Below are 26,293 nucleotides of genomic sequence, written 5' to 3' on the forward strand. Positions count from 1 at the left end.
TAGTCCTATTTATTCTCCAAGTTAGGATTTTTTCCCCATTTTGTCAATGGACTATTGACTGCATATACAGTATTTGGGGGGCGGGGGGCGGGGCACACATTAGTTTTGTATTACTTTTAGGAAAACTTTCTCACTCCAAGAGAAGAAATAAATTACTTATGTGTCCAAATCTTATGAGTCTTTTACTTTATTTTCTATTCTCTTTCACTGATTTGTCAGTCTAGTATTTCCCAGTTCCAGATTGTTGTAATATTTGTGACTCTATAATTTATTTTAATGTCTAGTAGTACGTGTCTACCATCTTTGTCACTTTTCAACTTTTCCCTGGCTTTGCTTGCATATTTATTTCTTCTTTAAAAATTATACACATGATACACATTTGTATAGAAATATGAGAAATATAGCTAAGTATAAAAACAAAAATTAAAAGCATGAATAATAATACTGTACAAAAGTTACTGATATTAATTTCTTGAAGTACCTCATCTCAATCTTTTCCTATGTGCAAACACACACATTTTTTTAAAACCAAAATTCAGATCATGTGATATTAGTAAATATATGATCTTAAATCTGTATCCCCATTGACTAGTTAGCATGTTCATTGCCTTGTATGCTATGTTTTATATAACCATTCCTCTATTGTCGAGAATGCCAAGTCATTTCTAATTTTTCACTCAGGCTATTCATGCTTGTTTCTGTCTGGGTGTGAATGAATCCCTTGCACATCCTCTAGCGAGGAGATCAAGATGTGGTCTAAAATATCCATTAGCACTTTGGTGTTGGGTTTGTGATGTCCACATCAGCTCGTCAGTATCCGCTTGAAGACTCCTTCCCCCTCAAAAATGCCATTCAGACTTGCTCTGGGTGTAAAGGAGGCATTCTCATTGCAGAGGAAGTTGGCATTGTGGTTAAGAGCGTGAGCTTTGAAATCAGACAGAACCATGTGAATTTGGAGAAGTTGCCTAAACTCTGAGTCTGCTTCCTTGTCTGTAAAATGCGGATACCAACAGCTACTCAGAGGGTTGTAGTAGGTTATGTGATTATGTTTGTAAAGTCCTTAGCATTCTGACCAGCACATTGTAAGATGTTCAGCAAATGATACCTACACAGACATTGTGCCCCCTCCAGCTACTCAACAGCAGCTGACCTCCCTTAACCTTCTGTATTTTGCTGTTTGACAAATGAGACTGCTGAAGACTGAGTCATATCTTCAGTATTCTTGCTATGTAAGGCGTGGTCACAGGACTAGGGGTGTTTGCATCGCTTTAGAATCTCAGAATCTGCAGGATTCCAAGCCCCACCCAAGACCTATGCGATTATAATTTGTAGTTTAAAAAGATCCCCAGGTGATTTGTATGCACAGTAAAATTTGAGAAGATATTGGTACAGGTACCCAGGGAGCCAGTGGTGGTTGCATGTGTGTGTGTGTGGGGGGGCGGGTAGGGGTCAAACATATGACATCTCTAGTCTAGAATTTGCATTCTTTTTGTCTCGAACTCATCACTCAGTAGCAGTGTTCTCTTCACTAAAGCTCCATGGACCTTGACCACCATGGTGTGGTGGAAGAAGCTTTATCTTTGGATTTAGACAGAGCTGGCTTTGTTTCTTTCTTTCTTTTTTTATCTTTCACAGCAGAATTTTTAATTTTTCTTAACTTTTTTATTGTTTTTCAATTACAGTTGTCCACATTTCCCCCCATTACTCTCGCCTGCCTTACCCAGTCCCCACCTTCCACTTTCAACCCCCCCTACCTCCCCATCATCCTTGTCCATGGGTCCTTTATTCATGGTCCTTGACTTGACCCTTCCTCTTCTTTCCCCAAATATCTCTTTCCACCCTCCCCTCTGGTCACTGTCAGTTTGTTCTTTATTTCCATGTCTCTGGTTCTATTTTGCTCACTTGTTTATGTTATCGATTAGGTTCTACTTATAGGTGAGATCATATGGTATTTGCCTTTCACCGCCTGGCTTGTTTCACTTAGCATAATGCTCTCCAGTTCCATCCATGCTGTTGCAAAGGGTATAAGCTCCTTCTTTCTTTCTGCTTCATAGTATTCCATTGTGTAAATGTACCACAGTTTTTTGATCCACTCACTTTCTGATGGGCACTTAGTCTGTTTCCAGCACTTGGCTATTGTAAATTGTGCTGCTATGAACATTGGGGTGCATAGGTTCTTACGGATTGGTGTTTCAGGGTTATTAAGATATAATCCCAGCAGTGCTGGGTTTTAATCCCAACTTTGTTGTGTGGGGTCCTAGTAAGCCCAGAGGAGTGAAATGTGACAGATCATTTCAACTTTCTAAGCACAGTTTCTTTACCTGTAAAATGTGAATGATAAATCTTTCTTTATGTGTTACTAGAGATAACTGGGATAACTGCTTTTTAAGAAGCCTGGCACATCATAAGGGTAGAAAAAATATTTTGACATCAAAGACCTGAGGTTGGATTTTAGCTCTCCCACCTATTTGGTCAGTCACTTCTTCTCTGTGGACTTAGGTTTCATCTCCTGGAAAATGGGTATTTAGGTCAAATAACCTCTGAGGTCTGCCTCTCTTCCCAGACTTGGTGACTCTAAAGCATATTTCAGCACACATATTTGAATCCTGATGGTAACTCATGGTTAGAAAAGTGACAAGACCCGCACCATCCTGAAAAATTATCTAGACTGCCTTTTCATTAGAGGATCTAAAAAGAGGGATGGGTTTTCTATGCATCGATGCATGTAAATATTTGGCTGGCACAAACAAGGAACTCAAGAAAAGTGTCGGCAGTTATTAAATGGAATTTCAATTTAGATAATCACATGGTGGGTACTGAGATCCCCAAAGCTGGATTTCAAACCTCTGAAGTGTTTGGGTCAAATATCTGGTCCTGGAAGTTCTCTGATTAGAATTAGAAAGCTATCGAGACCATATGGACAGAATTGTGGGAAGGAAACAAAAGTCTGGCCCCTCACAATGGAGTGGTAATAAAGGATAGGCAATGACTTAAAGTAATTGACAGTATCTTAAGTAATCTTTCCCCCAGGTTTTTAGAAGAGAATATAGGATCTGGAAAGTCGGAAATACAATCAGACTAACAGTCCATGCCCAGGGGGGTGGGGAGAACTAATTCAAGCATTATCTGTTCTCATTTGTGCATTTATTTGCCCACCAAGTTTCACCTGAGCACTACCGCAGGAAGACACTGTGCTAGGTGCTGGGGCACGGAGGGTCAGAGCAGGAGCACATTAGACAGTTACAACATGCTCTAAGAGATGAGTCATTTACCTAAATAACTCTAATGTCAGGTAAAAACTACCATCAGAGAGGGAAGGGTTTGAACACATAAGGGACAGAGATTATTTCTGGAGACTGGTACACATTAGAAATGACTTCCTAGCTGTTGAAGCATATATAGTGATGTGGGCCTTGAAAGATTAGATTTTATCCATTGATTCAACAAATATTTGCTAGAAGCCAGTTAACCACAATGCCTCATGGAAGATGTGTTCTGAGTTGACTGGTTATGAGGGAACTGTTTGTCAATTGCTAATTTTCTATGATTTGCTCTTCTTCCTCTTTTTTTTTACACAACTAGATTGGGGAAGTTAAATTCACAGGTCCCTCGGCAATTTTCAAAGGTGGTCATTGTTGTAAGTTGGTTTTTCTAGGCCAGACATACCTACATGTATTCAACAGACATTTATCAACTACAAACTCTGTGCCGAATAACGGGCTAAGGAGCCAGAAACATGTGATGAGCCCGGGCGCTGTGTTACTACCTTACAGCCTGGTCGGAGAGAGAGAGAGTGTCAGATGACCTGACAGAGACCTGTGGAGTCGTCACTCTGACGAGTGCCAAAGGGAAAGGTCCTTGTTGCTGAGAGACTTAGCATAAGAGGAGCTGACCAGTTAGGGGGATCAGGTAAGGCCTGGCTGGGGTGTAATGCTTGACCTTGACACACTTGAAGTATGAATAGGAGTTAATAGGCAAAGGGGGAGGGGCCAGCTTTAGGCAGCAGAAACGGATTTAGGCAGCAGGAAGCGTATAAATGGGCCATCTCCAGAGAAGCTGGAGAGAAGAGAGCTGAAAAGAAGGCCCCGCAAGATGAAGCTGGAGGCTGATGGCACAGAAGGCCCAGTCAGAGAATTTTGTGTTTATTGTGAGTCACGAAAAACCACTGAGAATTTCAGGCAGGAAAGGGGATATTTTTATTTTGAAAAGATCCTTCAATTTGCTAACTCTCAGTGCTAAGCTAGCTGAGTTCATATACCTCTTGGCCGTGATAATGGGAATAAACACAAGGCGGGACCACATGGACAGCAGGAGGCCAGTTGGGAAGCTAGAGTTGCAGTTCAGAAGACAGAATACGTACGGTCTTTCCACTAGGGTGGCAGTGGAGATGGAGAACAATGGAAAACTGAGGAGCTAAAACAACAGTGCAGTGGGTAGACCATGAAAGATAAAGGTTAAAAAAAAGGGTCAAGAATATCTCCTAGGTTCCTTTTTTTAAAAAAGATGTTATTTATTTTTAGAGAGAGGGGAAAGACGGGAGAAAAAGAGGGAGAGAAACATTGATGTGAGAAACATCAGCTGGCTGCCTCTCATAGAAACCTCCACTGGGGACCGAACCTGCAACCCAGGCATGTGCCCTAACTGGGAATTGAACAGGTGACATTTTGCTTTGTGGGAACCACACCCCACCAACGGAGCCACACTGGTCAGGGCCCTACGTTCCTTTTGGGCACACAAAATTGGGTCAAGTAGCATTCACTTAAATGAATCAATTGGTGGCCTAGTCCCAGGGCTGCCACACGCAGTTGTGGGAGTTGTGCACTGCACAGGGCATCTGGCTGAGTGAGGAAGGCGAGAGCTGAAAGTCAGTCCCTGCTCTGCCCTCTTAGCCACTCATCCCTCTTCGGGGCTATGTCTACTCAGGCTGGAGAAACACCTTTTTATCACTTGGAAAAAGGAGCCATCCATTTGGCTAGATAAAACAAACAACAACAACAACAACAAAATAAAACAAAACCCCCAAATGAATAGATCTTTAACTCAGCACTGTGGGCCCCTGGATGGAGTGCTATGAGTCGGTGAGGGCTGGAGGTGGCGAGGCCAGGAACAGAGGACCTGGATGGTAAAGGCAGGGAATGGAGAAGTTGATGAGAAAATGAGAGGGTTCCATGAACATGAAGCTCAGTTTATTTATCCTGCAGTGTCTGTCTCTGGCCTCTTCCTGGACTCCTGACCCACTGGGAGGGATCCCGCTTGTGGCTCACCCTTCCTGTTATTTTGATTCTTTTGTTGGATGCCTTTGATGAAAGTAGATATGGAAACCCAGACTGTCAGAGAGCAGAAGCAGTTTAAGAACTGGCTAGCTCTGCTCTCTCGTTATGTAGGTGAGAACACTGAAGCCCAGGGAAATAGACTGTTTTGTCCCATGTCTCCTTGCTGGGACTAGACCCTTGGTTTCCCAGCTTGCCACATCTTGCTGATCTTCCCTCTAACAAAAAAACTGAATGAACTTTGACAGGCAGTGAAGGATACACCTGAAAGAGTCAACCTGGATTTGAGTCCCCACTTGCCATTTCTTTGCAGTGTGATCTTGGGCGAGCAACTTAATCGCTCTGAGCTTCATTTTTTCCACCTGTGAGATCTTGATAAAACCACTCGCTTTGAAGGGGGCTGTGAGAATTAATCTGAGGCTTTGGGGACAATGTCTATTCACAAGACATGATCCAAACCCACTGTCCACTTCTGTTTCCTTCTGCGGTGCCTGTCTCGTCACCTACCTTTTCTCTGTTCCTAAGAGTTTGTTAGGGACCTGTAAAAAATGTATTTCTTTGGAAGGTCTTTATGCAAACATTCAGCATATCAATAAATACAATATTGAGAAATGACTACATTTCCCCTAACCTGGATTTGGGGGTTTCTGACCCCTAAGATGCAAACTGCAATTAAACCAGCCCTCTCCTCACCCCCTTGCCCTTCCATAATAACTGGATGGTTTTCAGGAAGTTTCACGTGAAAAAAATACTGAAACCAGAAGCAAAAGGAACTGGAAAAATTTCTGCAGGAAGCATAATATAAAAGCCATTTGGATAAAGGTGGAAGCTAAAAACAAAAACAAAAGAAAAAAAAAACAAACCCCCAAAACAACAAAAACAAGCTGTCACAGGCACAGGGAAGGTTTTGCTTTTTCTTTCAAAATGATTTTTGATGGCATGTAGTTACTTTCCTTTGTTCCCTGACTTTGAGAGGCTGACAAATAGTCTTATTTGGAATGTCTATTGTTACTCCTGAGGTTTTATGCAGAGTAGTAAGTATTATTTCAACAGTTTCTCATGGACAAGTGGAAAGCTGTACTCTTGCTACAAATGATTCATCCTGAGAAACGATACATAAACAAGACTGCCTGCCTGGAAAGCGGATGGGAGGGCGAGGCATTTCAGAAGGGCTGTGCACTCCCATGTCAGCTCATGGTCAAAGTTAGTGCTCCAAATAGCAGGGGTGCTATGAAATGGAGACTTCAGAAAAGTTTTCAGTCTTACAGCTCATAGTAAATATCAAATAAGGTATTTCTGAAATCTTCGATAAAGACCAGCTGCTTTCTCGGGGGACGATGCATCTATTAATAGGTTGATTCGGTCTTAATCCTTGTCCTGTTAGTGTGCTGTGCAGGAGCAGGGCTCTGGAAGCTGATGGAGCTGAGCAGGGTGGGATGAGGGAAGCACTCTCTCTGCAACATTTAAGGAGGCATCCACTCTCAGAATCATACAAGTGCAGGGTCAATACTTGCACAACCCTGAGAGTGAGTGTCTCCTTAAATTTTGTGCTCTGGCTGCTTCTCTTGACTCACTCTAGTCCAGGCTCTGGAACTGAGTTAGAATCAGGGCTGCATCACTTATCGGTGGTGTAACCTCAGAGAATCAGTTGGAATTAGACTGGCTATAATGGAAAAGCCCCACACAAGAGTGACTTGAACAGGGAGGAGTTTATTTCTCTATTACATAGAAATCTAAAGCGATGTAGGCCAGGGCTGACGTAACATCTCTGCTCCGTAAAGTCATCAGAGCCTAGGTTTCTTCTAGCACACGGTCCTGCCACTCCCGAGGGTTAGTTCTCAGGATCCAAAATGGGAATGTCTGAGGTCCATGCTGGCAGGCGGAGGAAGATATCCGGACCATGCGAATGCATTACTATTTTTTAAAATTAATTAAATTATAATTACAGAAATAGATCAGACTGAATAAACCCCAAATGACACAAAAATTAAATCTTTTGGTTTTGGGGGGTTGTTAAATCCCCTGCGACTGTGATTTCTATCAACCCCATTCTAAACTCCCGACTTAAGTGTTACGTTTATGACATGTGAGCCACAGTCTTACTTCCGCTGTTGCAAATGTCTCCTCCTGAAATGTTCTTAGTGCCCCAGCTTTGGGAGTGGGAGAGTTATCCAGAGTGGGGAGGTAGACATTGTGGTTCCGCCTGCCTGGCATCCATTCTCCATGCTGGTAGTCACACCGCAGTTGTGCTTTGGGGAACTACCAGGTCCTGCTGACTATAGATGTGGAAGAGATGGTCGGTCAAACTGTGCACGTGGCATGGTAGAAACATAACTCACGCCAGTGTAATATCTTCTGTCTCTCTCAGGATCTGTCGCTTGACAAATCCAAGAGAGGCACGGATTTCAGACAAAGTTCCTCAGTTGCTCTGGACTGTGTTTCCTCCGAAGCCCTGCTCTTCAGCTCGTCCTTTAAATCTTGTTCAGGATGTCCCAAATTCCTCCAGAAAAACTCTTTCAGTTAGTTAGAATCCGTTTCTGTTACTGGCAACCAACGACTCTAATTGACCCAAGTAGGTATTCATTTTTCTTCCTAAAGTCCTGGAATTATACAGGTTGGTTTCCTACCTTATTAACTCTAGATGTTTCTTCTCCAGCATCCCCCCTGTTACTGAGCCAACACTAAATTGTGTGGGACTTAGAATTAAGTCATTCCTCTCATATCTAGGTTTTAGTGACTAATAGGCCTGGCTTTGTTCTCAAGATTCAAACCAACAAGGTGGTGAGTGAGTCGTACACAGGATGCAGGACAGGAAGTCCCAAGGGTCAGGCTGAGGGATTACCTAAAAGGCACCATTCCAAGAAGGGAAGAGGTAAACACGCCATGTGGATTTCACAAAACAATTTGTGAACAATTTGTATCCCTAGTACTAAAAGCTATGTCTGGCCATGGTCAGTACTCAGTAAACACATGCTGAAGGAAAGAATAAAAAAGCAGCAGCATTAAGGAGGGCTGAGATTTGTGGGGGCAGAAACCAAGCAAAGGGCCGAGGTAACCTTGCAGAGATGGAGAGAGAAGTCAGAGAGCAAGAAAGGGCGGATGTGGAGTTGAGAGTGCGTGCACTGGATTCTAAGGTGGCAACCAAAGTAGTCCCTGTGATGCTTTCTGGTTTTCCACAATTTTTCTTCTTCAAGTTCTTCTCTCTGCTAATTACATCTATTAATCAGAGTCAATTCAGAAAAACCTGTAGCTAGCACATTTGGCTTCTTCACCTGTCTCCCCAGCTCCCTCATGGTTTGGCCCAGCACCGCAGAAGGACATTCTGCCTTTATTCCTCCTCTAGATGCTAACAGTCCCCACTGTCCTAATCCCTAACCCAGGGCCTGGGACTCTCGTGCCCTGCTTTGCCTTGCCAACTCCTCCTCACAAAGACCAGAGACTTGCTCCATTTTCTACACAGATCCCTGAGGTGCTGCCACCAAGATCAGGCTTGCTAAAGGATGACCTGGTTACTAAAAACATTCATTCTTCCTCTCACAAATGTTAAAGACTACATTTCCCAGACATCCTGGCAACTGAAAGTGACCAAAGAAATTCAAATGGAGTGGCTTCTGAGAAAGCTCTGTAAAACTGATAACGGGTGTTTTTTATTTTCCTAATCTTTCCCTCCTTCATCTTGGCTGAAAGGCGGGCATGACATCTGGAGGGCACCTTGTAACCATGACGTGACGTTAGGATGAAAGCCACATGCAAGCAATGGTGGGGCAGAATCACAGAACGAGCTTAAGCTCCCAGTGACTGTGGAGCTGCCATACCGCCTCTCCTCAGATTTCTTGTACAACAGAGGACACACACCTCCAACTTTTCAAAGCCTCTGATATTTGGCTGTTCAATTTAGTGCAACAGGACCTAATCCTGATTGGTTTCCTTATTTTAATTTTTACCCCACGGGGCAGACATGCATAATGCGCCCCAAATATCTCTATGCTCCTCCACGTTTCTCAGTCTCTCTTGCAGTTGGGTTGGGGCTGTGTATCTACTTTTGACCAAGGGGCTCTAAGCAGAAGTGACATGTGTCTCTTCTGCATTGTGCTTTCTCCAGCTCTCTCTTCCCTGCTGCAGCGTCATTGGAAGCCACACAATGAGGTGTTAATGTCACAAGACAGAAGGAAATGGGATCCTTGAATCACTGGATGTAGATGAGCTCTCATTAACCTGCTTTTGGGTGAGACTTTGGGTGAAATTAGCTTTTGTTTTGCCAAGTCACTGAGATTTCAGACTTTGTTACCAAAGCATAGATTAACGTATCCTGACTAATACACACATTTTGATAAATGAAGAAATCGAGTCTTTCATTAAGTAACTTGCCTCCATCAAACAGGCTACTTAGTGACTAAGCTTGTCTGACTCATGATAGCTAAGCTCCAAGGTCTCCATCTCTTTCTTAGTACTGGCCACCATTGGCATCCCTGACTCTGTTGGCTCCCTGTCATTTGCTTCCATCCAGGTTGTTTCTCCTTCTTCTCTGCATCTCTCTTTTTGGCCTGCATAGAATAACATGCTGTATGCCCAAGTCTTTGGTATGTCACTAAAATCTTAGAATTGTGGATAACATTGTAATTCTGTCCTGGAATTTATTCTGGGTCTTGGCTGGTTGAGTTGGCCAATACTAAAAATGGCTGATCAACATCTGGCTCCTATTTAGTCTTTGGCTTACACAAAAAAATTCAGAATTAATTTTCATCACCAGGTTTGTAGTAATTTTTTTCCCCCCGAAGCACAGTGAAGAAATAAAGTGAGATGTAGCCACAATACTGTATCTGAATCATTCAGCTTGGTGGGTTGGAGCAACTTGCTCATAAGAAAAACTCGTGTATTCAAGTTCCAGGGGCCCTGATAGATCCTGGGAATGCAAAAAGAATTTTACAGCACAGCCCTTACTTTGAAGGAGCACCCCATCTAATAACCTGTATAAATAAATAAAATGCAAACTAGTGTGATAAACCATAGAGAATCAGTGTTTATCAGACACAGTGTGACAGAAATGAAGATTGTTTTTTCCCCACTAAAGTCACCCCCATGCCCACATGAATGAGTTTCAGTGCCGTGTTTGGAAGAGTTTTTCAGAGACTGCTGGATAATGAACATTGTACTGAGCATTTTACATCAATCAACTATTCTTCCCTCCTTTACAACTATTACATTGATTCCAGGGATGAGTAAACCGTTGTTCAGTGAAGGAAAGAGACTTGCTCTGGATCATGCATGTAGGATTTTAACTCAGTTCTGTCCAACTCTAGAACTTCAAAATTTCCCCAGTATGCCAAGTTGGTCTCTCTTGTAAGGCAGATGGGTTTATCCTGCCAACGTAAGTCTCTTATAGTCTTACCCAATGAATTTTCTGAGCCAAGCCCTGGGCAGCTTGGTCCCACGGTTGGTTTCTTGGAAATTCGGTGCTGGTTCTCAAGGCCTCCCTACCTGCTGAGCCTTATTCTTCATTCTGAAATCAGAGCTGCCCTGTAAACAGCATCTGGCGTTTGCTTCCTGGCGTCCGGCTGGTGGAGCAAGAACATTTTCAGTGCATATGCTTCCCTAGTCTGTAAAAAAAGATGTGTTTATACTTGGTCCCCTCTGAAGGCGGACGACGCCCATACTTTGGTCCCAGCTGAATTTGTTGGCTGGGCTTTTTCTAATCTTTCACCCTGAGAAGCAGGGAGCACCGCGGCTTCCCTCTGGCGCCATCTAGCGGCAATGTTCAAGTCTGAATGAGCCCCCTGGAGAGGAGTTAATGTATTTATTCAGTAATTAACTGGATGAATCCTGCCACTTCATTAGCAGATTGTTTTCTTCTCCATGGACTAGAGGGTGACCAATTAGTAAAGAAAGTGGGTAGCAAATATATTATCTTACTTTAAAGAGACCAGCATCTCCTTTCTTTCACTTTTCTTACCCCACCAATTGTGACATTCCTTCATCTTCAATTCTTTCTTCCTTCTACAAATATTTATTTTGTTATTATATAGAGATCAGGGCATGGGGCATACAGCCGCACACCTGAGCAAACAGAGGGGCTGACTGATTTGCTAACATAATGAAAAACATTAGTTTTGAGCTCATTACTGTGGTTCCACAATGGGCACCAAATCCCACTTAAGACCGTGGAGGAAGTCTTCAAAGAGACGCTGTTCCAGATCTGTGCCTGGAGAGCATGAAGCCTCTCTGAGTCTTTGCAAGAGAATAACCCCTGTTTGGAGACCCAGACCTGTCAGATCGAAACCAGGCCTGGCCTCCAGACCTTGAAACAAGTCGCAACAGTGAACCTTACTCATCCATTTTCAAAATACAGCCTGTTCTCTTTACAAAATGGAGCAAAGCCTCTCAGATTGGCGCTGGCTGCAATATTTGATATATTAGGGAGAATCCTGACTCCTTCCAGGTTTCTGCTGGTCTGTTTTAAATCCAAATGGCTTGGCTGAGAGTGGTTTTAGTTTCTTTCTTTTTTTTTTTTTTTTTCATTTGAAATGGAATGCAAAGCAGCAGGAGTATACAGCCTAGATATGCATGGGGGAGAAAATTAAAAGGTCCCTGGAGTTTCCAATTCACTTTCCACATTAAGGAAATGGAATCAGCATTCATTTTAGACCTACTACGTGTCAAAGTACCATGTGGGGATGGTAATATTGCTGAGCCATTGGAACGTTATAAGATTTCTAATGCTTTTGGTTTTCCTCAGAGGTGGGTTGATGCAATAATCAGGAGCCCATCTTTACAGCTAAATCCTGCTCCCGTCTGTTATAGTCGTTGGGTCTTAGCCATTTTTTGTGATCGCGCTGAGTCTCAGGCCTGTGATAGTTGCCTGATACGACTATTGTGAGGCTGAAACAAGGTATCACAGGAGGCATTTACCACGGGTCTGGGCATATCGCAAGAGCTTCACCAACAGCTAATGTCATGATCAGTCTCTTGAAGCAGGAATCAGAGCTTGGGTGCTAAGAACAAAGTGTGTGATGTTCTTAAAAAGCCTGGGTTCTCTTTTCTCACTGTCTTGTGAACTCTCAGATTGTTGAAGACTCGAGGGCTTGGGTACTACATTTGGTCATGCCGCGTCAAACTGAAAATCATCTGGATCCACCTGCCCCATGGCCTCCTCTCTCCCCGTACCCTTCCCCAGAGTGAACCGAGTGTTCTCACCACAGTGGTTTTCTCACTACTTCCAACACAAGCTTTTGCCCAAGACAGGAATGCTCTCCCTATCCAGTCCCATATGCCTGACTAATTTCTTTGGTCTCAGTTTAAAGGTCACACTCCCTTGGGGAGGCCTTCCTAATGACCAGAGGGAATCAAGACCCTCCCTGTCACCCCTCCCTCCACTGAATGCTCAGGTAGGGCCTTCGCAGTATCTGCAGAGATACTGCTAGTACTGTTTATCTGTTTAATGTCTCCTTTCCTTGCCTGACAATAAGTGGGAAGGATCTCTATTCATTTTGCCCATGATGCTTGACTGATGGACTCTGAGTCTTACCTGCCTTTGTCCGTAAGGTCCTGTCTCCCTGGACATTTTTCTGTCAAACTTCCACTTGTCCCTTTTAAGATACGATTCTAAATCAGCTCCTTAGTGAAGCCATTGCTGAACTTTCTCAGGTTGGGTACTTGTTCCCAAGGTACATTGTATTTACCTCTGTCATGGCAATTAATATACTGAATGCTACCACTTTTGATAGTAGAATCAAATGCCTTACATAGCTTCTCACTGCCTGTGTTTAGTGGGTGCCTGGCACAGAGGAGGCATTCAATAAACATGGGGTGAATGAATAGAGTAACATTGCCTTCTGAGAGTGATAATCAATCCCACCTTACTATCTTAAGGTGAAAAGATGGTAAGACTACTCATGCCAAGAATTGGTCATGGTATTACTTCCTAGAAATGTCTTAAGTTGCATAGTAGATACTCATCAACTTTTCTTGGTGTTTGGTACTTGCAACACTGGCTTTATCATTCACTTCTTATGCAATAATCAGTTATAGAATTTTCTGAGATCTTTCTCACATTTGGTTCCCAGGTATACAAATATTTGATTCAGTGCGGGGGAAGAATATTTCATTGTACATTGAATCCTCCTGCTCAGGATTCAGTCATAACAGTGTATTTCATTCTATTCTCCTCTTTGACTACTTCAATGATTGAATTGTGGAAATACGATGCAGATTCTGAAACTGATGCAGTTCAATGAGTAGGTGAGTGGAGAAAATCACAGACCAGACTGTGTGTACTTGGGCTCCTTGACATTTCAAGGTCTTGTTTGGAGAATCTTCTATTCTCTGTTTTATTGGCCTAGATGAGCCTTTTTTTTTTTTTTACAATAAACATCACAACAGCAGGTAATATTAATAAATAACTTTTTTTACAGAGTATTTTTTACACATGTCATATTTTTAAGACAACCCTTCTTGGCATTTTTAATCCAGAGTAGTATTTTCTTGATCATTAGAGCTCCAATTCATTAGAAGAGATCAAAGGATGAATTATGGCTTCAGACCTGGTTTTTGAAGGGTAGTAGATGCCCTTCTACCCTGGCCTGTAAAGTCTGATAAAAATAACAAGAATAATGACAAAAGAGATGGACACTGGTCCATTTATTTTCTTTTGACTTCTAGCATTTACTCCTTCATGAATCCTTATTTTCCTTTGAAGATCACTTCCTTCCTTATTCTCTTCTCTGGCCGTGCAGTTTGATGAGACTCCAAAACCCTGGTTTTAGAGGTGGGCAGTTGACCTATACCTAAGCCAATCAGTATATCCCACACCATCCCTCAGCCATGGCGACTGGCTTGGGGATGGACAGAGACCCAATCAGATCCATGAAACACCATCCTGGGAGGATGTGAGGAATTGCTGAAGCCGTCTTCTTTCTTCCTAAGGACAGAGAGTGGGAGCTGCTGGACCCTATCACATGGAGACTGAGGATGATGCTAATTCTTCCAATAGCAAGCTGAGTGATAGAGAGAGATCAAAGCCTGATGATACCATTTGAGCCCCTTTTACAACTCTCTTATCTTCCCTTCCACTCCCACCAGACCTACCTCTACTGATGGATTTTCACTTACGTACTTCAATAAAATTTCTTTTTACTTAAACTGAATTTTCTGTCACTTGCAACTGTGAATTCTAACTGATACATTTGTAATTTTCCAGCACTAGGTTAAGGATTAAATAAGCTAATATATGTAAAAGGAAAGATTAAGTAAGCGAATATATGTAAAAGGGTTAAGCCCTTATACATACATTCGCTTATTTAATCCTTGTATCAACCCTATGGGATAGGTATAGTTATCTCCATTTCTTAACTAGTGAAACTGAGGTTTAAAGAAATTAAATATCAGCCCTGGCTGGTGAGGCTCATGGACTGAGTGCTGACCTGAGAACCAAAGGGTCGCAGGTTTGATTCCCAGTCAGGACACATGCGTGGGATGCGGGCCAGGTCCCCAGCAGGGGGTGTGTGAGAGGCAACCACACGTTGATGTTTCTGTCCCTCTCTTTCTCCCTCCCTTCCCTTCTCTAAAAAATAAATTAAATCTTAAAAAAAATGAAATTAAATATCTTCCCACTCACAGTTAGGAGATGTTGGAGTTGGGAATGAGAATTCATGTCTTAGCCACCGTACTCTTTCTTGAAGATGGGAACATGGCTGGAGAGTGGTAGCTTGGTCCTTCTCAGGACTCCATATCCTCTCAGGCACCATCCATTCTTTTCCTATCCTCCCTAACACTCCTAACTCATTCCTTCATTTTGCTATCCTCCCCCTGCTCTTCTCCCCTCCCCTCCCACACCTTGACTGCAAAACTCCAGGAAGATAAACATTAACCCCTTTGCCCAGCAAGATGTGGGAGCCCAGGCTTAGTCTTTCCCCTGCCTGAGGCAGGGGGCTGGCTGAGATGACCCTTGCATAGCCCTTCTGGTGGCTTTGCTGTGGAAGTCACTGTCTTTGTCTGGGTGTGAGTGATTGCTTCTTTCTTCTGGCCCAGGGCCATTCTCAGAGGCTTCTTTCACAGCATCCAGGGCAACCCAGGCTGATAGGCACCCTGCGTGGATCAGGCGTTTCACTGCCTGGGCATTTGTGTGCAGCTGGCTCTGTTTGAAATCCTGCCTCTCTCTGACTTCACTTCCTGAATGTGCTGACAGGCTTCTGAGCCAAGCCAAACAGGTTCCCAATGCCGTGCCTGCAGAGCATTCCCCTGCGAGTGCAGCTGGGGAAACAAAACTTTTCTCCAGCCCTCGGAGAGGACCTGCCAGCCCTTACGTGACTATGAAGCAGGCCCTGGGAGACCTCGTTGAATCTTAATGGGAAACACTTTCATTTCAGCCAGGCTGGTGTGTGTGTGCGCGTGTGTGCTCACCGACTCACTGGCCTGGGATGGGGGGATTCCTGAGCATTTCTTCTTAAATTAACAAGTCTACAGTGAAAAACACCTAATTATTGCTTGCCTGCTGTTTGCAGGGCTTTACATATATGATCCTCCTGAAAACCTTCTGAGACCATGGTCGGCTTCATTTCCACAAAGGGAAGAATTGAGGTTTAGCAAAACTAGGGGACTTGCCCCATGCCCCCCAGCTATGAGCTGCAGAGCCGGATTTAATGGGCCTGGACACTTGGCGCCAAAATCTGTGCATTTCCTTTAAGTCATAATACCTTGATTCCCTCCTGCAACTCACTATATCTCGATTCTACATGTGGTCAGAAGGGTAGCAAGGAACAGTGGAAAGGGCAGAGGCTCGGGAGTCTTCCCAGTTCTGTGAAGTTTGACAACTTAGTTTTCTTCTCTGAATCTCAGCTACTCAGGAGCAAGGGCTTGAATATACAAAGCAAGCTCTTTGAAGTCAGAAAGACCTAGACTCAGCTTGGGCTTCCACTGGCCACTTCCAAGATCTGAACCTCCATTTTCTCATATATAAAATACAGCCATAACATTTGCCTGGTAAGTCCTAGCCCAGTGCGTACTATATAGTAGAAACTTAGTAAATGGTATCTAGTACGAATTTTATACAGGTGTTAGTTTTACTGTACTTGTAGCAGATACTGTTGGTTCCTACTGGAGCAGTTAGAGGGAAGGCTAGGTCATGCTCCATCAACAAGCACCCCTTGAATCTCTGTGTGTTAAAACTAAGGTGTAATTTTTGCTCATGGGTATGCCAGGGGTGGGGAGGGACTCTAATGTATATCAGGATCACTTAGGGACCCAGATTTTTGGACACTTTGTTTCTGCTTTTACAGTTGTCAAGGCTGGGAAAAGGAAACATTGAATCTTATACTGATTCTTAAGGCTTCCACCTGAATGTGATGTAAGTCACTACTGCTCACATTTTATTGGCTGACACAAGTCACAAGACCTCTCACTCAATGGTACTCACTCAAGGGGTAATTACCACCCTACCTGTACCCAAGAGGAGAACTGGAGATATTTGGTGCAGAGTACTAATGACTATTCACCAACCCAAAAGCCACTTCTTGCTTGCTATCAGAGCCTTGATTTTGATTTATTTTTTAAAATTTACTTTTGCTGTTCACTCTCTTCTATACTTAGTAAAAGGTGAGCCTAAGGAATGAATCCTACTGTAGACCAATCCTCGTGGTCTCATTTTTTATTTTTATTATTATTTTGCCAGAGATGAGTTGAGGTATAGGCCTGTGGCTTGTTCATGGCCAATGGGCCAAAGGGAAGTCTACTAGGGGCGAGGTGGCCAGCTTCCAGGAAAAATTTCTCTTGCTAATAAAGAAAGACTAAACTAAACATCCTTGAATTCTAGTAATTATTATGTTTACCTATGATGCCAAGAGCTGATACAGCTACCTTGAGTCCACACAAGGAACTTCCTTGACACACCAAGAAAGGTGAACTGAAAAGATGGAAAGCCCCTGCTTCCACGATGATGTCATAGAGCCACTATATTTGCTTTGGACCTGTTTCATGCCCCAACTTCTTGTTAAAATTGTGTCCACTGTTACTAGCCCCTGTAAGCATCCTATCTTGTGGAGTGATCAATTATTTAACAGCCTGGGTGCCTGTTGACCTTTTTCTGGACTTGTGATAAGGTCAGCAAAGACCCTCTAAGCATGAACCGAGGATGAATCAATCAATATACTATGAAAGAGATTAGTCGTCAGCAGAAGCTGGTAGAGAGACAGTCCTGAGGCGATTTCAGAAATACCCAAATTCTGTCCAGGTAGCCAGTGAGTAACTCTAATGTAAGAAGGCAGTATCTTAAATCAATGATCTTATAACCCAATTTTCTGAAGCAGTAATGGTGCAAAAATCAGGCAACGGCCTTTTTTTTTTTTTCAAAGCAGATATACATGAAGGAAGTTTGTATAACAAGAAACTGTCGGGTCTTCTCCAGAGAGGAGGAATTAGTAGCAGGGCAAGGAGAGTTCATTGGATGTTGCTGTGGCGTGTCCCAGGGGACTGATCACCTTTGCGCAGATGCTGTGCGCATCAAAGAACCTTCAAATGACTAATTCAGTTCCTCGGAGTCCTTGATGTAGAACTTGAAGTGTGTTCTGGGTAAAGAACCCAGGATCGCCAGGGCATCGGGTTCCTGGAACAACATAGGAGAAGTATACGGCTCCTGATAACCTAGGAACTAATTGTGGCCCTACCAGTGATTAGATAAGGGGCCTCAACAGAAGCACTTCCAACTAACTGGGGACCTCAGCTTCTGTTCCTGTGAAACACAGTTAACAATGAACATCCTCAGAGTAGTGGGGAAATAAGTTGAGATAGAAGAGGCGAGCGTACTTTGGAAATGACAAGAGCATGAACTGGTGAGTGCAGATCTCACGCTCGTCATTCTGCCCTTTGCTCACTCTGCTCCAGGAACACAGACCTTGTTTTAACTCCTACCCTACTCCCAAGTCTTTCCCACACTTTACCTCACGCTGACCCTCCACCTGGAATTCCCTATCTGTCCTCTTCTGCTGTCCCCCTGGTGAACTCTTACTCATCTCACAAGTCTCTGTTCAAGTATTTCTCCAGAAAGCCTTTTTTTTTTTTTTTTTTGTCATCAAACCAGTTTAGATTGTTTTTCTCTTTCAAAGTGCCTGGGTTGCCTTTTTCCCTGTGCACTTGATCCTTAGGGGCACAGAGTCCCCCACAGTCAAAAATCATGTATAACTTGACTCCTGAGAGCCTACTGTAGACTAGAAGTCTTATCAATAATATAAACAGTTGATTGACACATATTTTGTATGTTATGTGAATTATATATACACTGTATTCTGACAATGAAATAGGTGAAAGAAAAGAAAATGTTATTAAGAAAATCGTAAGAGAATGTACATTTACAGTATTTATTGAAAAAAATATGTGTATAAATAGACTCTCACTGTTCAAACCTGTATTGTTCAAAAGTCAAGTGTGCTTGTTGAAGTGTAGAATCATACATTTATTGGTGTTTTTTATTTGCTATGTCTCTTAGCAGATTTTAAACTCCATGAGGGGAGGCGTCCTGTGGATTTCTCTCTCCATGGCATCTCTAGTGCCTGGCACACGATAGGAATTCAATATTGCTTGCTCCATAAAAATGAGAGTTATATGAATGTAAGGTGTCAAAATCCAATTCTCCTAACATAAATAAAACCATTGGCCTCTTTGTTTATACATCAAAGAGTTTGTATAGTTTGGGTCACTTAGTCTTCCTGAGCTTAATTGATCCTAAGTGAGTAGATAAAATTCTGTGTGGGGCCTGCACGGTGAGGACAACCTCTGTACTGTGACCCTGGGAGCTCCCAGCCTCTCCCTTTGACATCGGTTCATCTGAGCGTGCTGACACTGAGCAGGTGAGCTCTGAGCCATTTCATAAGGAGACTTCCCTTCACATGTCAAATCGACACAGTGTAGAGGGAAACATCAATATGGGACAGGTAGGCGAGGTAAAAAGCGAACTTCTTGATATCCGTCCTTAAACCCAACTTACCAGAAAGTTGTGGAGGAAGAACTGGGGCCTGCAGTAGCTTGAACCAAGCCATCTCCTTTCCATTTCTCCCCAAATCTAGGACTACTTTAAACACCACGTGTACTTTAAATTAAACTAAAAACCTCTCTCTGGTATTACTCTTCTTCCTTAGCCTCTTCCTCACCAGTCCATCTTCCAAACTGTTGCTGGCATAAATCTTTCTTCAGTGGAGAGAGTCATGTCCCTGCTCTGCTTCAAACCCTTCTACATTTCCCCATCATCTATGGGTAACAACCCAAGTCTTAACATGGAGTAGATTCAACTTCTCGACCTGACCTTTAAACTTGCTTCAAAAAAACACCTATTGATTTCATTTTTTTCCTAGTATTATTTTGTTTTGGTTTCAGGTGTACAACATAGTGGTTAGACAATCATATTCTTTACAAAATATTCCCTCTGATATTACCAGTACCCATATGGAACCTATGTAAGTATACAGTACTACTGACTATATTCCCTGTGCTGTACTTTGCTTGACTCGTGACTATTTGACTTGACTATTGACTATTTGACTTGACTTTACTTGGCTATTGACTTGACTATTTACTATCCCTACGACTATTTTGTAACTACCAATTTGTATTTCTTAGTCCCTTCACCTCTGTCACCAAGTTCCCCAAACCCCCTCCCCTCTGGCAACCACCAGTCTGCTCTCTGTGTCTGTGAGTCTGTTTCAATTTTGTTTACTTATTTTGTCCTGACCTTTAAACGTTCCTGTTTCATCTCCCTTCATGTTTCCCTTCACACCTTTATTCTCAGCCTCCGCAAGCAGCTTTCAAATCCCTAAACACACCATGTTTTCTTATGCCCCCATGCCTTTGCACACAAGTTCCCCCTACTACCTCTCCTGCCCCCTGAGTCCTACTGGATCAGCCCAAATGTTACTGCTCCCATGAAGTCTTTCCTGATAATGGCTCCTCCTCCCCCCATGGGCACTTCTTTCTGCTCTCTCTGCATACTCCTCTCCAGAAGACTGTGAGTTCCTTGAGTAAAGGGATTGTCTTGCTCATCATTGAATCCCCACACTTAGCACAGGGCCTCAATGAGACCCAGGCTCTGGGGAATGCCCTTCTTTAGGACGTCAAAAGCCCAACCAAATATCTGGGGCCAGATTCCAGAGTTAGCAAAGGGTAGTTTTACTTTCTGGGACCATCCCAGCTTTAGCCATCTCTCTTTCCCTCATGTATGACATTCTACTTGACCTCTGTAGAATTGGGTGGTGGAGGCAAGGGGCAGGGCAAACCAAAAGCCTTTGTCTTGTCCTGTGGTTCAACCTATGTACATCTTCTCTAACAATAAAAGAACATGGGAAAATAGATACATTGTCATGATCACTGTCTCTGTCAAGCAAGTATTGGGTACCGACTTCTGGCGACCTGAAATACATTAACTTCACAGACAGAAAGTCCTCTCTGCCATTACCAATGAAGTGGTTGCTTTTAATAAAGCCACATCTGGAACCGTTTCTTGTGCCTGCCTAATGATCCCATATTATTCTCTCCCCATCTCCACCTCCAAGCCTAATGTTTCAGGCGGACCCATTTTATACAAGGTGCCCACTTGCATTAGTTGGGAGTGAAGGGACACTCTGTGTGACTGGAAGAATGAATGTGCTAACAGCTTAATTCTTTTAAGATCACTCATTGAGAACTAGGCGTTAGAACTTGGTGATTGGCCAGATTTGGCTTTTCTGGGGGTCTTCAACCCATCTGGAATTGTGTACCTGGAAACGAATGAGGTATATTTCTCTAGAAGAAGTTAAGACCTGGAATCATTTTGGAGAATGGTTTAAGTCCTATTGTTCTCTGAGTCATCACACATTTATTTTATGAACATCCTGTATGTACCAGGCACTGTACTAGGAGTCTGGGTTCCCCAGATGAGTGGGATAGGGTCAGGAGATGTAGAGGTTCAAAATGTGCTGTCATAGTTTTGATAAAGTGTTATGGGTGCTTGGTGAGGAATATTCATCCCCCCTAATTTGGAGTTAGCAAAAAAGGCTTTCACAGAGAAGGTGCCACTTATGCCAACCCTTAAAGGGTGGGTAGTATTCATTGGTTGAACCAGAAGGAAATGTGTATCAGGCAGAGGACTGAGCACAAGCAGAAGCATCGAGGAGCGAAAGGCATGGAATTCAGATTCACACAAAGATATGTTTCTCAAAGTGAGTATGTAGCTTAGGAATTATTTGGTGAGAACCAAACACAAGCTAATGACCTCTCCTCCCAGGAGAGTGTGTGTGAGCGTGTGCGCACATACAAGCACACACAGACATACACATAGAAGTTTATAGGCATTTGCACAGAGTTCATGAACCCTCTGCTCCAATGGACACAAGGGGTTAAAAATCGCTAGTTGAAGTATTCATATATAAAACAAATTAAGAGGATAAATGGCTTTATGTGCTACTAACTTCATTTTCTCCACCTATTAGTGTTACCCAGACAATAATTCATTGAATGCCAAAATAATTTCCTTTGAGTGTCTACAATTAGCTGATTTTTTTTGTCTCTAAAGTTTGCAGATCATTAGTTATTTTCCTCTACCACAATTATTTTTTCTATTTGAAACCAACAAGTATGGAGATAAGCCTGAGTTTCAAGTTTTTTTTTTTTTTTTTTTTTTTTTGAACACTGGAGTCTAAAGCAAATGGGGGAGTGGTGTGGCTTTTCTGTACTGCACTGTTGTCTGGGCTTAGTCTACCTTTGCAGGTAATTAATTCTCCAGCCTGCTTATTTTTTCTAGTTGGCTCTTGTTTAGCTTCCACAGAGCCCCACCCCAAAGTGCTTTATTGTCCCTCTGCTGACTATTCCTACATATGGTCAAAATCAACTCACCTTCCGGGTTGCTGACATCGGCAAATTCACTGTTTGGCAAACTGGGCCCTGCTCCCAGTAACCCTTTGTTAAAAAACTGTTACTAACAATGAAGTGGATCTGATAGCTAACAAGCCTGTCCAATCTCTTCCACTCCTGGATATACCAAGGAGAAACTCTTTGTGTCTGTGGATTTATAGCCACAGGCAGGATATTAGTATTCCCAGACCTGTTGGGTATTAGAGTACTGCTAATGAGCAAACAGCCCCACCTCAATTAGTGGTTTGTGAAATAAATATTCCTGGATATCAAATTGCTTTTGCTGCTTCATAATCACACTGGCTCTTGGGATGAAAAGCAACTAAGCAAAAATTGTTCCCTTGTTGAGCACTGCCTTGTTGATCTCCTAAGTTATATCTGTAGACAGAATTTAAGTTTGCCATTTCCCTAGAGTTAAGGTTTGGTTTACACATGTAATCATCATATTGGTGTTCATGTTTTCTCTTAGGAACGTTTTTCATAGTATTTAGATTACCATCTTTTGAGACTGGTCCTAAAATAATTATTTAAACAGGTTGATTATTTTAGAAACAAACTAAGAAATAAATTATAGAAAAATCCAAAATGGTAAACTGCTCTACTAGTAACTTATCTAGGTGTAGGTGTTAATTTGAGAGAGAGGGAGAGAGAGAGAGAGGGAGAAACATGAATTAAACTTTCATCCACATTGCAACTTCTGTGTTAACTCCTACTAAATTCTCTGCTTAAGTACTGAGTAACTTCAGATGGCAGTGACATTAATTAACCCCTCCAACGGAAAAGAAAAGCTTTGATACAGGGCTTGGAAAGAAAAAAAGTAGTAAAGGGAAAGCAATTCAAGATCTGTTACTGGTATTTGAATACATTTATTGTGACAAGAATGCTGTTATAAATATTCATAAGCAAAGACCATCTTTTTAATCTAGGAATTGTTAAAGTGAAGATTCCAACTTGGAAGGATACATCTTTCGCAAAAATCTGCCACGATTCCTGCTTTGAGAATAAGCATCTATTGTTAAATTTCTACTGACATTATAAATGGTCACAGCACATGCCACGTGATATCCAAACTTTAAAATGTTTGACTCCCCAGTGGGCTTGTCCCTCTTCACCACAACCTCCCTTCCCTCAGCCTCCTGAAAGGCCACACTATTCTTTGTAAGTAAGAGTATGACATGATAAGAGATCAGCTGCAGTTACTCCTCAAGTCCAGTAGAGCACAGATTTTACTGCTCGACAGTGAGAAGCACTGAGAGTAATTCTAATTGACCCTCTGAACTCCTTCAACTCCACCTAGATAGGAAATCTAGAGATAATGCAGAAAAGAGGTTGGGGGAGGGGTACTTTTTCAATATTTTATTTTCTTAAATATCCTTTCTGGAATTTTCAGAAACAAAACATAAAAAAATTATATACTTTATTACAAATGGTAAACTCAGATGCTCCAAATCTCTTATTTACAAACAACACTGGGCAGGACACCCAAACAAACAAACATGAAATAACTTACAAAGGCATGAAGCTGTTTATTGACAGTAATCAGCTTTCATCAAATTAAAAAATATATATATGTACATACACAGTTAAGGAAGGCAGGCCAGAAAGAGTTCATCTGTAGCCTCAGCTACACTCTCACAAACCTCCCTCCCGCCCGCCGCCCCTCCCTGACCCCTCCCCCCTTTGTATTCTTAAAGAGTACTACAGAAGCAATCTACAGTCTCTATTGCAGTTTGTAACCCCTCCCCCTCCCCCCGTTTAATACTGAATGAGATCGAAAGTTAGGTCCATGCAGTTCTTGGTCAATGTTAAAGAAAAGTCTAACGTTTTGTTTGCGCTGGGACAGCCAGTCCGCAAAGCGGGGCAGCCCGCAGGCAGCCGCTCCCTGGCTCCACGCCAAAGGAGGGCGCGCCAAGTCCTTCCCACTGGTGCACACTGGGGGCGCCGTCAGGACGCAACCCAGTCCAACTTGGATACCCTTGGCTTTAGTCCTCGGACACTTCTTTTCTCTCTCTGTCTCGCAACCTGTCAAGTTCTCAAGTCTGTCTCTGTGTTATTTTTTTTCTCCGTTGCCCCTCAGCCCCCGACAGTCTCTCCTCAAAACGTTTGCAACTGCTGCGTTAGCATGAGCTGGCACCCACTATTAACGTGGTTCATGACTTTCTGTTTAAGCTGTGCCACCTGTTCCCTAAGCATGTTGGCTGTAGACGCCAGCTCCGAGTTTTGCGCTTTCAAGGTTTTCACTTTTTCCTCCAGCCGGGCGATTCTCTCCAGCTTCCTTTTCCGGCACTTGGAGGCGGCGATGCGGTTCCTCATGCGCTTCCTCTCCGCCTTGATCCGCTCTTGGGACTCCATGTCGATAGGGGACAGGGGCGGTGTCTCCCCGGGCATTTCGGGCACCGTCTGCGGCTCCTCCTTCAGGGCCTGCAGCCGCGGGTGCTGCACGGGGATCTGCTGGGGCAGGTGGTGCGGTGGCTGAGGCGGCTGCTGCTGAGGCTGTTGGGGCTGCGCGGGAAAGGCCAGGCCGGCAGCGCCGTAGGAGGGCGCCCCGCCGCCGCTGCTCAGCGCTCCGGGGTTGAAGTTGCTGAGGTTGGCGTAGACCGGCGGCTCACTGTGCAGGCTGGCGCCGAAGCCGCCGCTACCGCTGCCGCCCGCCACCGAAGCCACCGCCGGAGCCACCATGCCTGCCCCGCTGACCGGCTGCGCCGCGGACGTGACGCTGGGTAGCGTGTTCTGGCTGTGCAGTTCGGCCAGCGCGCGCACGAAGCCCTCCGCAAAGCCCTCCTGCTCGTCAGTCACGTTCTTGGGGCACAGGAACTGGGTGGGGGTAGGTGTGGTGGTGATGTGCCCGTTGCTAGACTGAATGATCAAGCGCTCCAGCTCTGGCGACGCCAGTTTGAGCAGCCCCACGTCGGGCGAGGTGAGGAGGTCTGAATTCTTGGCGCGGAGGTGCGGCTTCAGGCTGCCCACCGGATCGGCTAGGTTCAGGGTCATGCTCTGTTTCAGGATCTTGGGGTTACTGTAGCCGTAGGCGCCGCTCTCGGACTGGAGGAACGAGGCGTTGAGGGCATCGTCGTAGAAGGTCGTTTCCATCTTTGCAGTCATAGAACAGTCCGTCACTTTACGTGGGGTTAGTTTGGGCAGCGCGCAGAAGTTTGGGGGCCGCAACAGCGCTCCGGCAAGCGGGGGACACCCGCGCCTCCCCGGGCCTTTGGCAAGGAAAGTTTCTCTAAGAGCGCGCGCACCCGCTGGCAGTCCTCCCCCCTGCGCCCTCCTCACCAGTTCGCTCCAGGGAACGCGGGGTTAAGACGCCGCCCGCACTCTTACTTGTCCGCTCGCGCGCGCTGCCGGCTTTGAAAAGTCGCGGTCACTCACTGAGCGCTCCTCCGCGCGGCGGCTCCTCGGAGCCCGGGAACTCGTTACCCGGCGACCGTGGCTCTCTCGGAGGCGCCTCTCAGCGCGGTCACTGCAGTGGCCGGCCGCCGGCGGGTCTCCGCCGCCCGGACTCCGACGACTGTCCCCTCCTCCGCTGAAAGAGGGAGGGGGCGCCCGGCGGCCGTGGCTCGCCCAAGTTCAGCAACCCGTGCGAACGAAGCTGAGCGCTCGTCCCTTCTGGAGCTCCTCTCCGCCTCCTGCTTTTCTTTATCGCCGCTGCGGCAGCTTCGGGCAGAGAAAAGCTTTGCAAAAGTTCGCTCTGGGACCCAGGGGCTACTTGTCCCCCTGGCCAGGAAACTTCTTGGCCGCTGCTGCGGCTCGCTGGACTTCTCCGGGCGACAGTCACCGCTGTCAGCAGCCCCCGAACAGCGGGGCGCTCCTTCTGGGGATGGCTGGAGAAGGAGCTCTTCGGACGCTCCCCAAAACACCAGTCCGGGGGCCACAGACGCTAGTTCTGGACAGTTGTTGAGAAAATAATAAAGAAAGTAGGATTTGCGGTTCGGACTCTACTGCGGTCCTAACTGTGCCTGTCTCCCTGAGTCCGCGCACCTCCTCTCGCACCTCGCTGCTTCAGCCACACTCAGTGCAACTCTGAGTCCTTATCCAGCTCGAGCTCAACACTTATCTGCTACCAGTCAACCCCTAAAAATAGCCCATGATGTCACCCCAAGGCTTTCGCATTGGCTCGCGTCGTTCTCAAGGGGGCGGGTCCCCCCGTCGCCATGGAG

At 44.4% G+C, this 26,293-nt stretch overlaps 1 protein-coding gene across 1 annotated transcript; it reads right to left on the reverse strand.

The window, feature by feature from the left end:
- Window positions 1-23,476: 23,476 nt before the first annotated feature.
- JUN (Jun proto-oncogene, AP-1 transcription factor subunit) lies at window positions 23,477-26,180 on the reverse strand. The gene has a single exon (XM_053921007.2). The coding sequence runs from the start codon at window positions 25,233-25,235 to the stop codon at window positions 24,228-24,230; it is 1,008 nt and encodes a 335-aa protein (XP_053776982.1). The 5' UTR covers window positions 25,236-26,180; the 3' UTR covers window positions 23,477-24,227.
- Between the last annotated feature and the right edge of the window lie 113 nt (window positions 26,181-26,293).

This window comes from Desmodus rotundus, chromosome 3 (genome assembly GCF_022682495.2).
Source record: "Desmodus rotundus isolate HL8 chromosome 3, HLdesRot8A.1, whole genome shotgun sequence".
NCBI lineage: Eukaryota > Metazoa > Chordata > Mammalia > Chiroptera > Phyllostomidae > Desmodus > Desmodus rotundus.

Bases quoted from the DNA above. Each gene is read 5' to 3' on its own strand.
- JUN (XM_053921007.2), bottom strand. From the start codon at position 25,235: ATGACTGCAAAGATGGAAACGACCTTCTACGACGATGCCCTCAACGCC.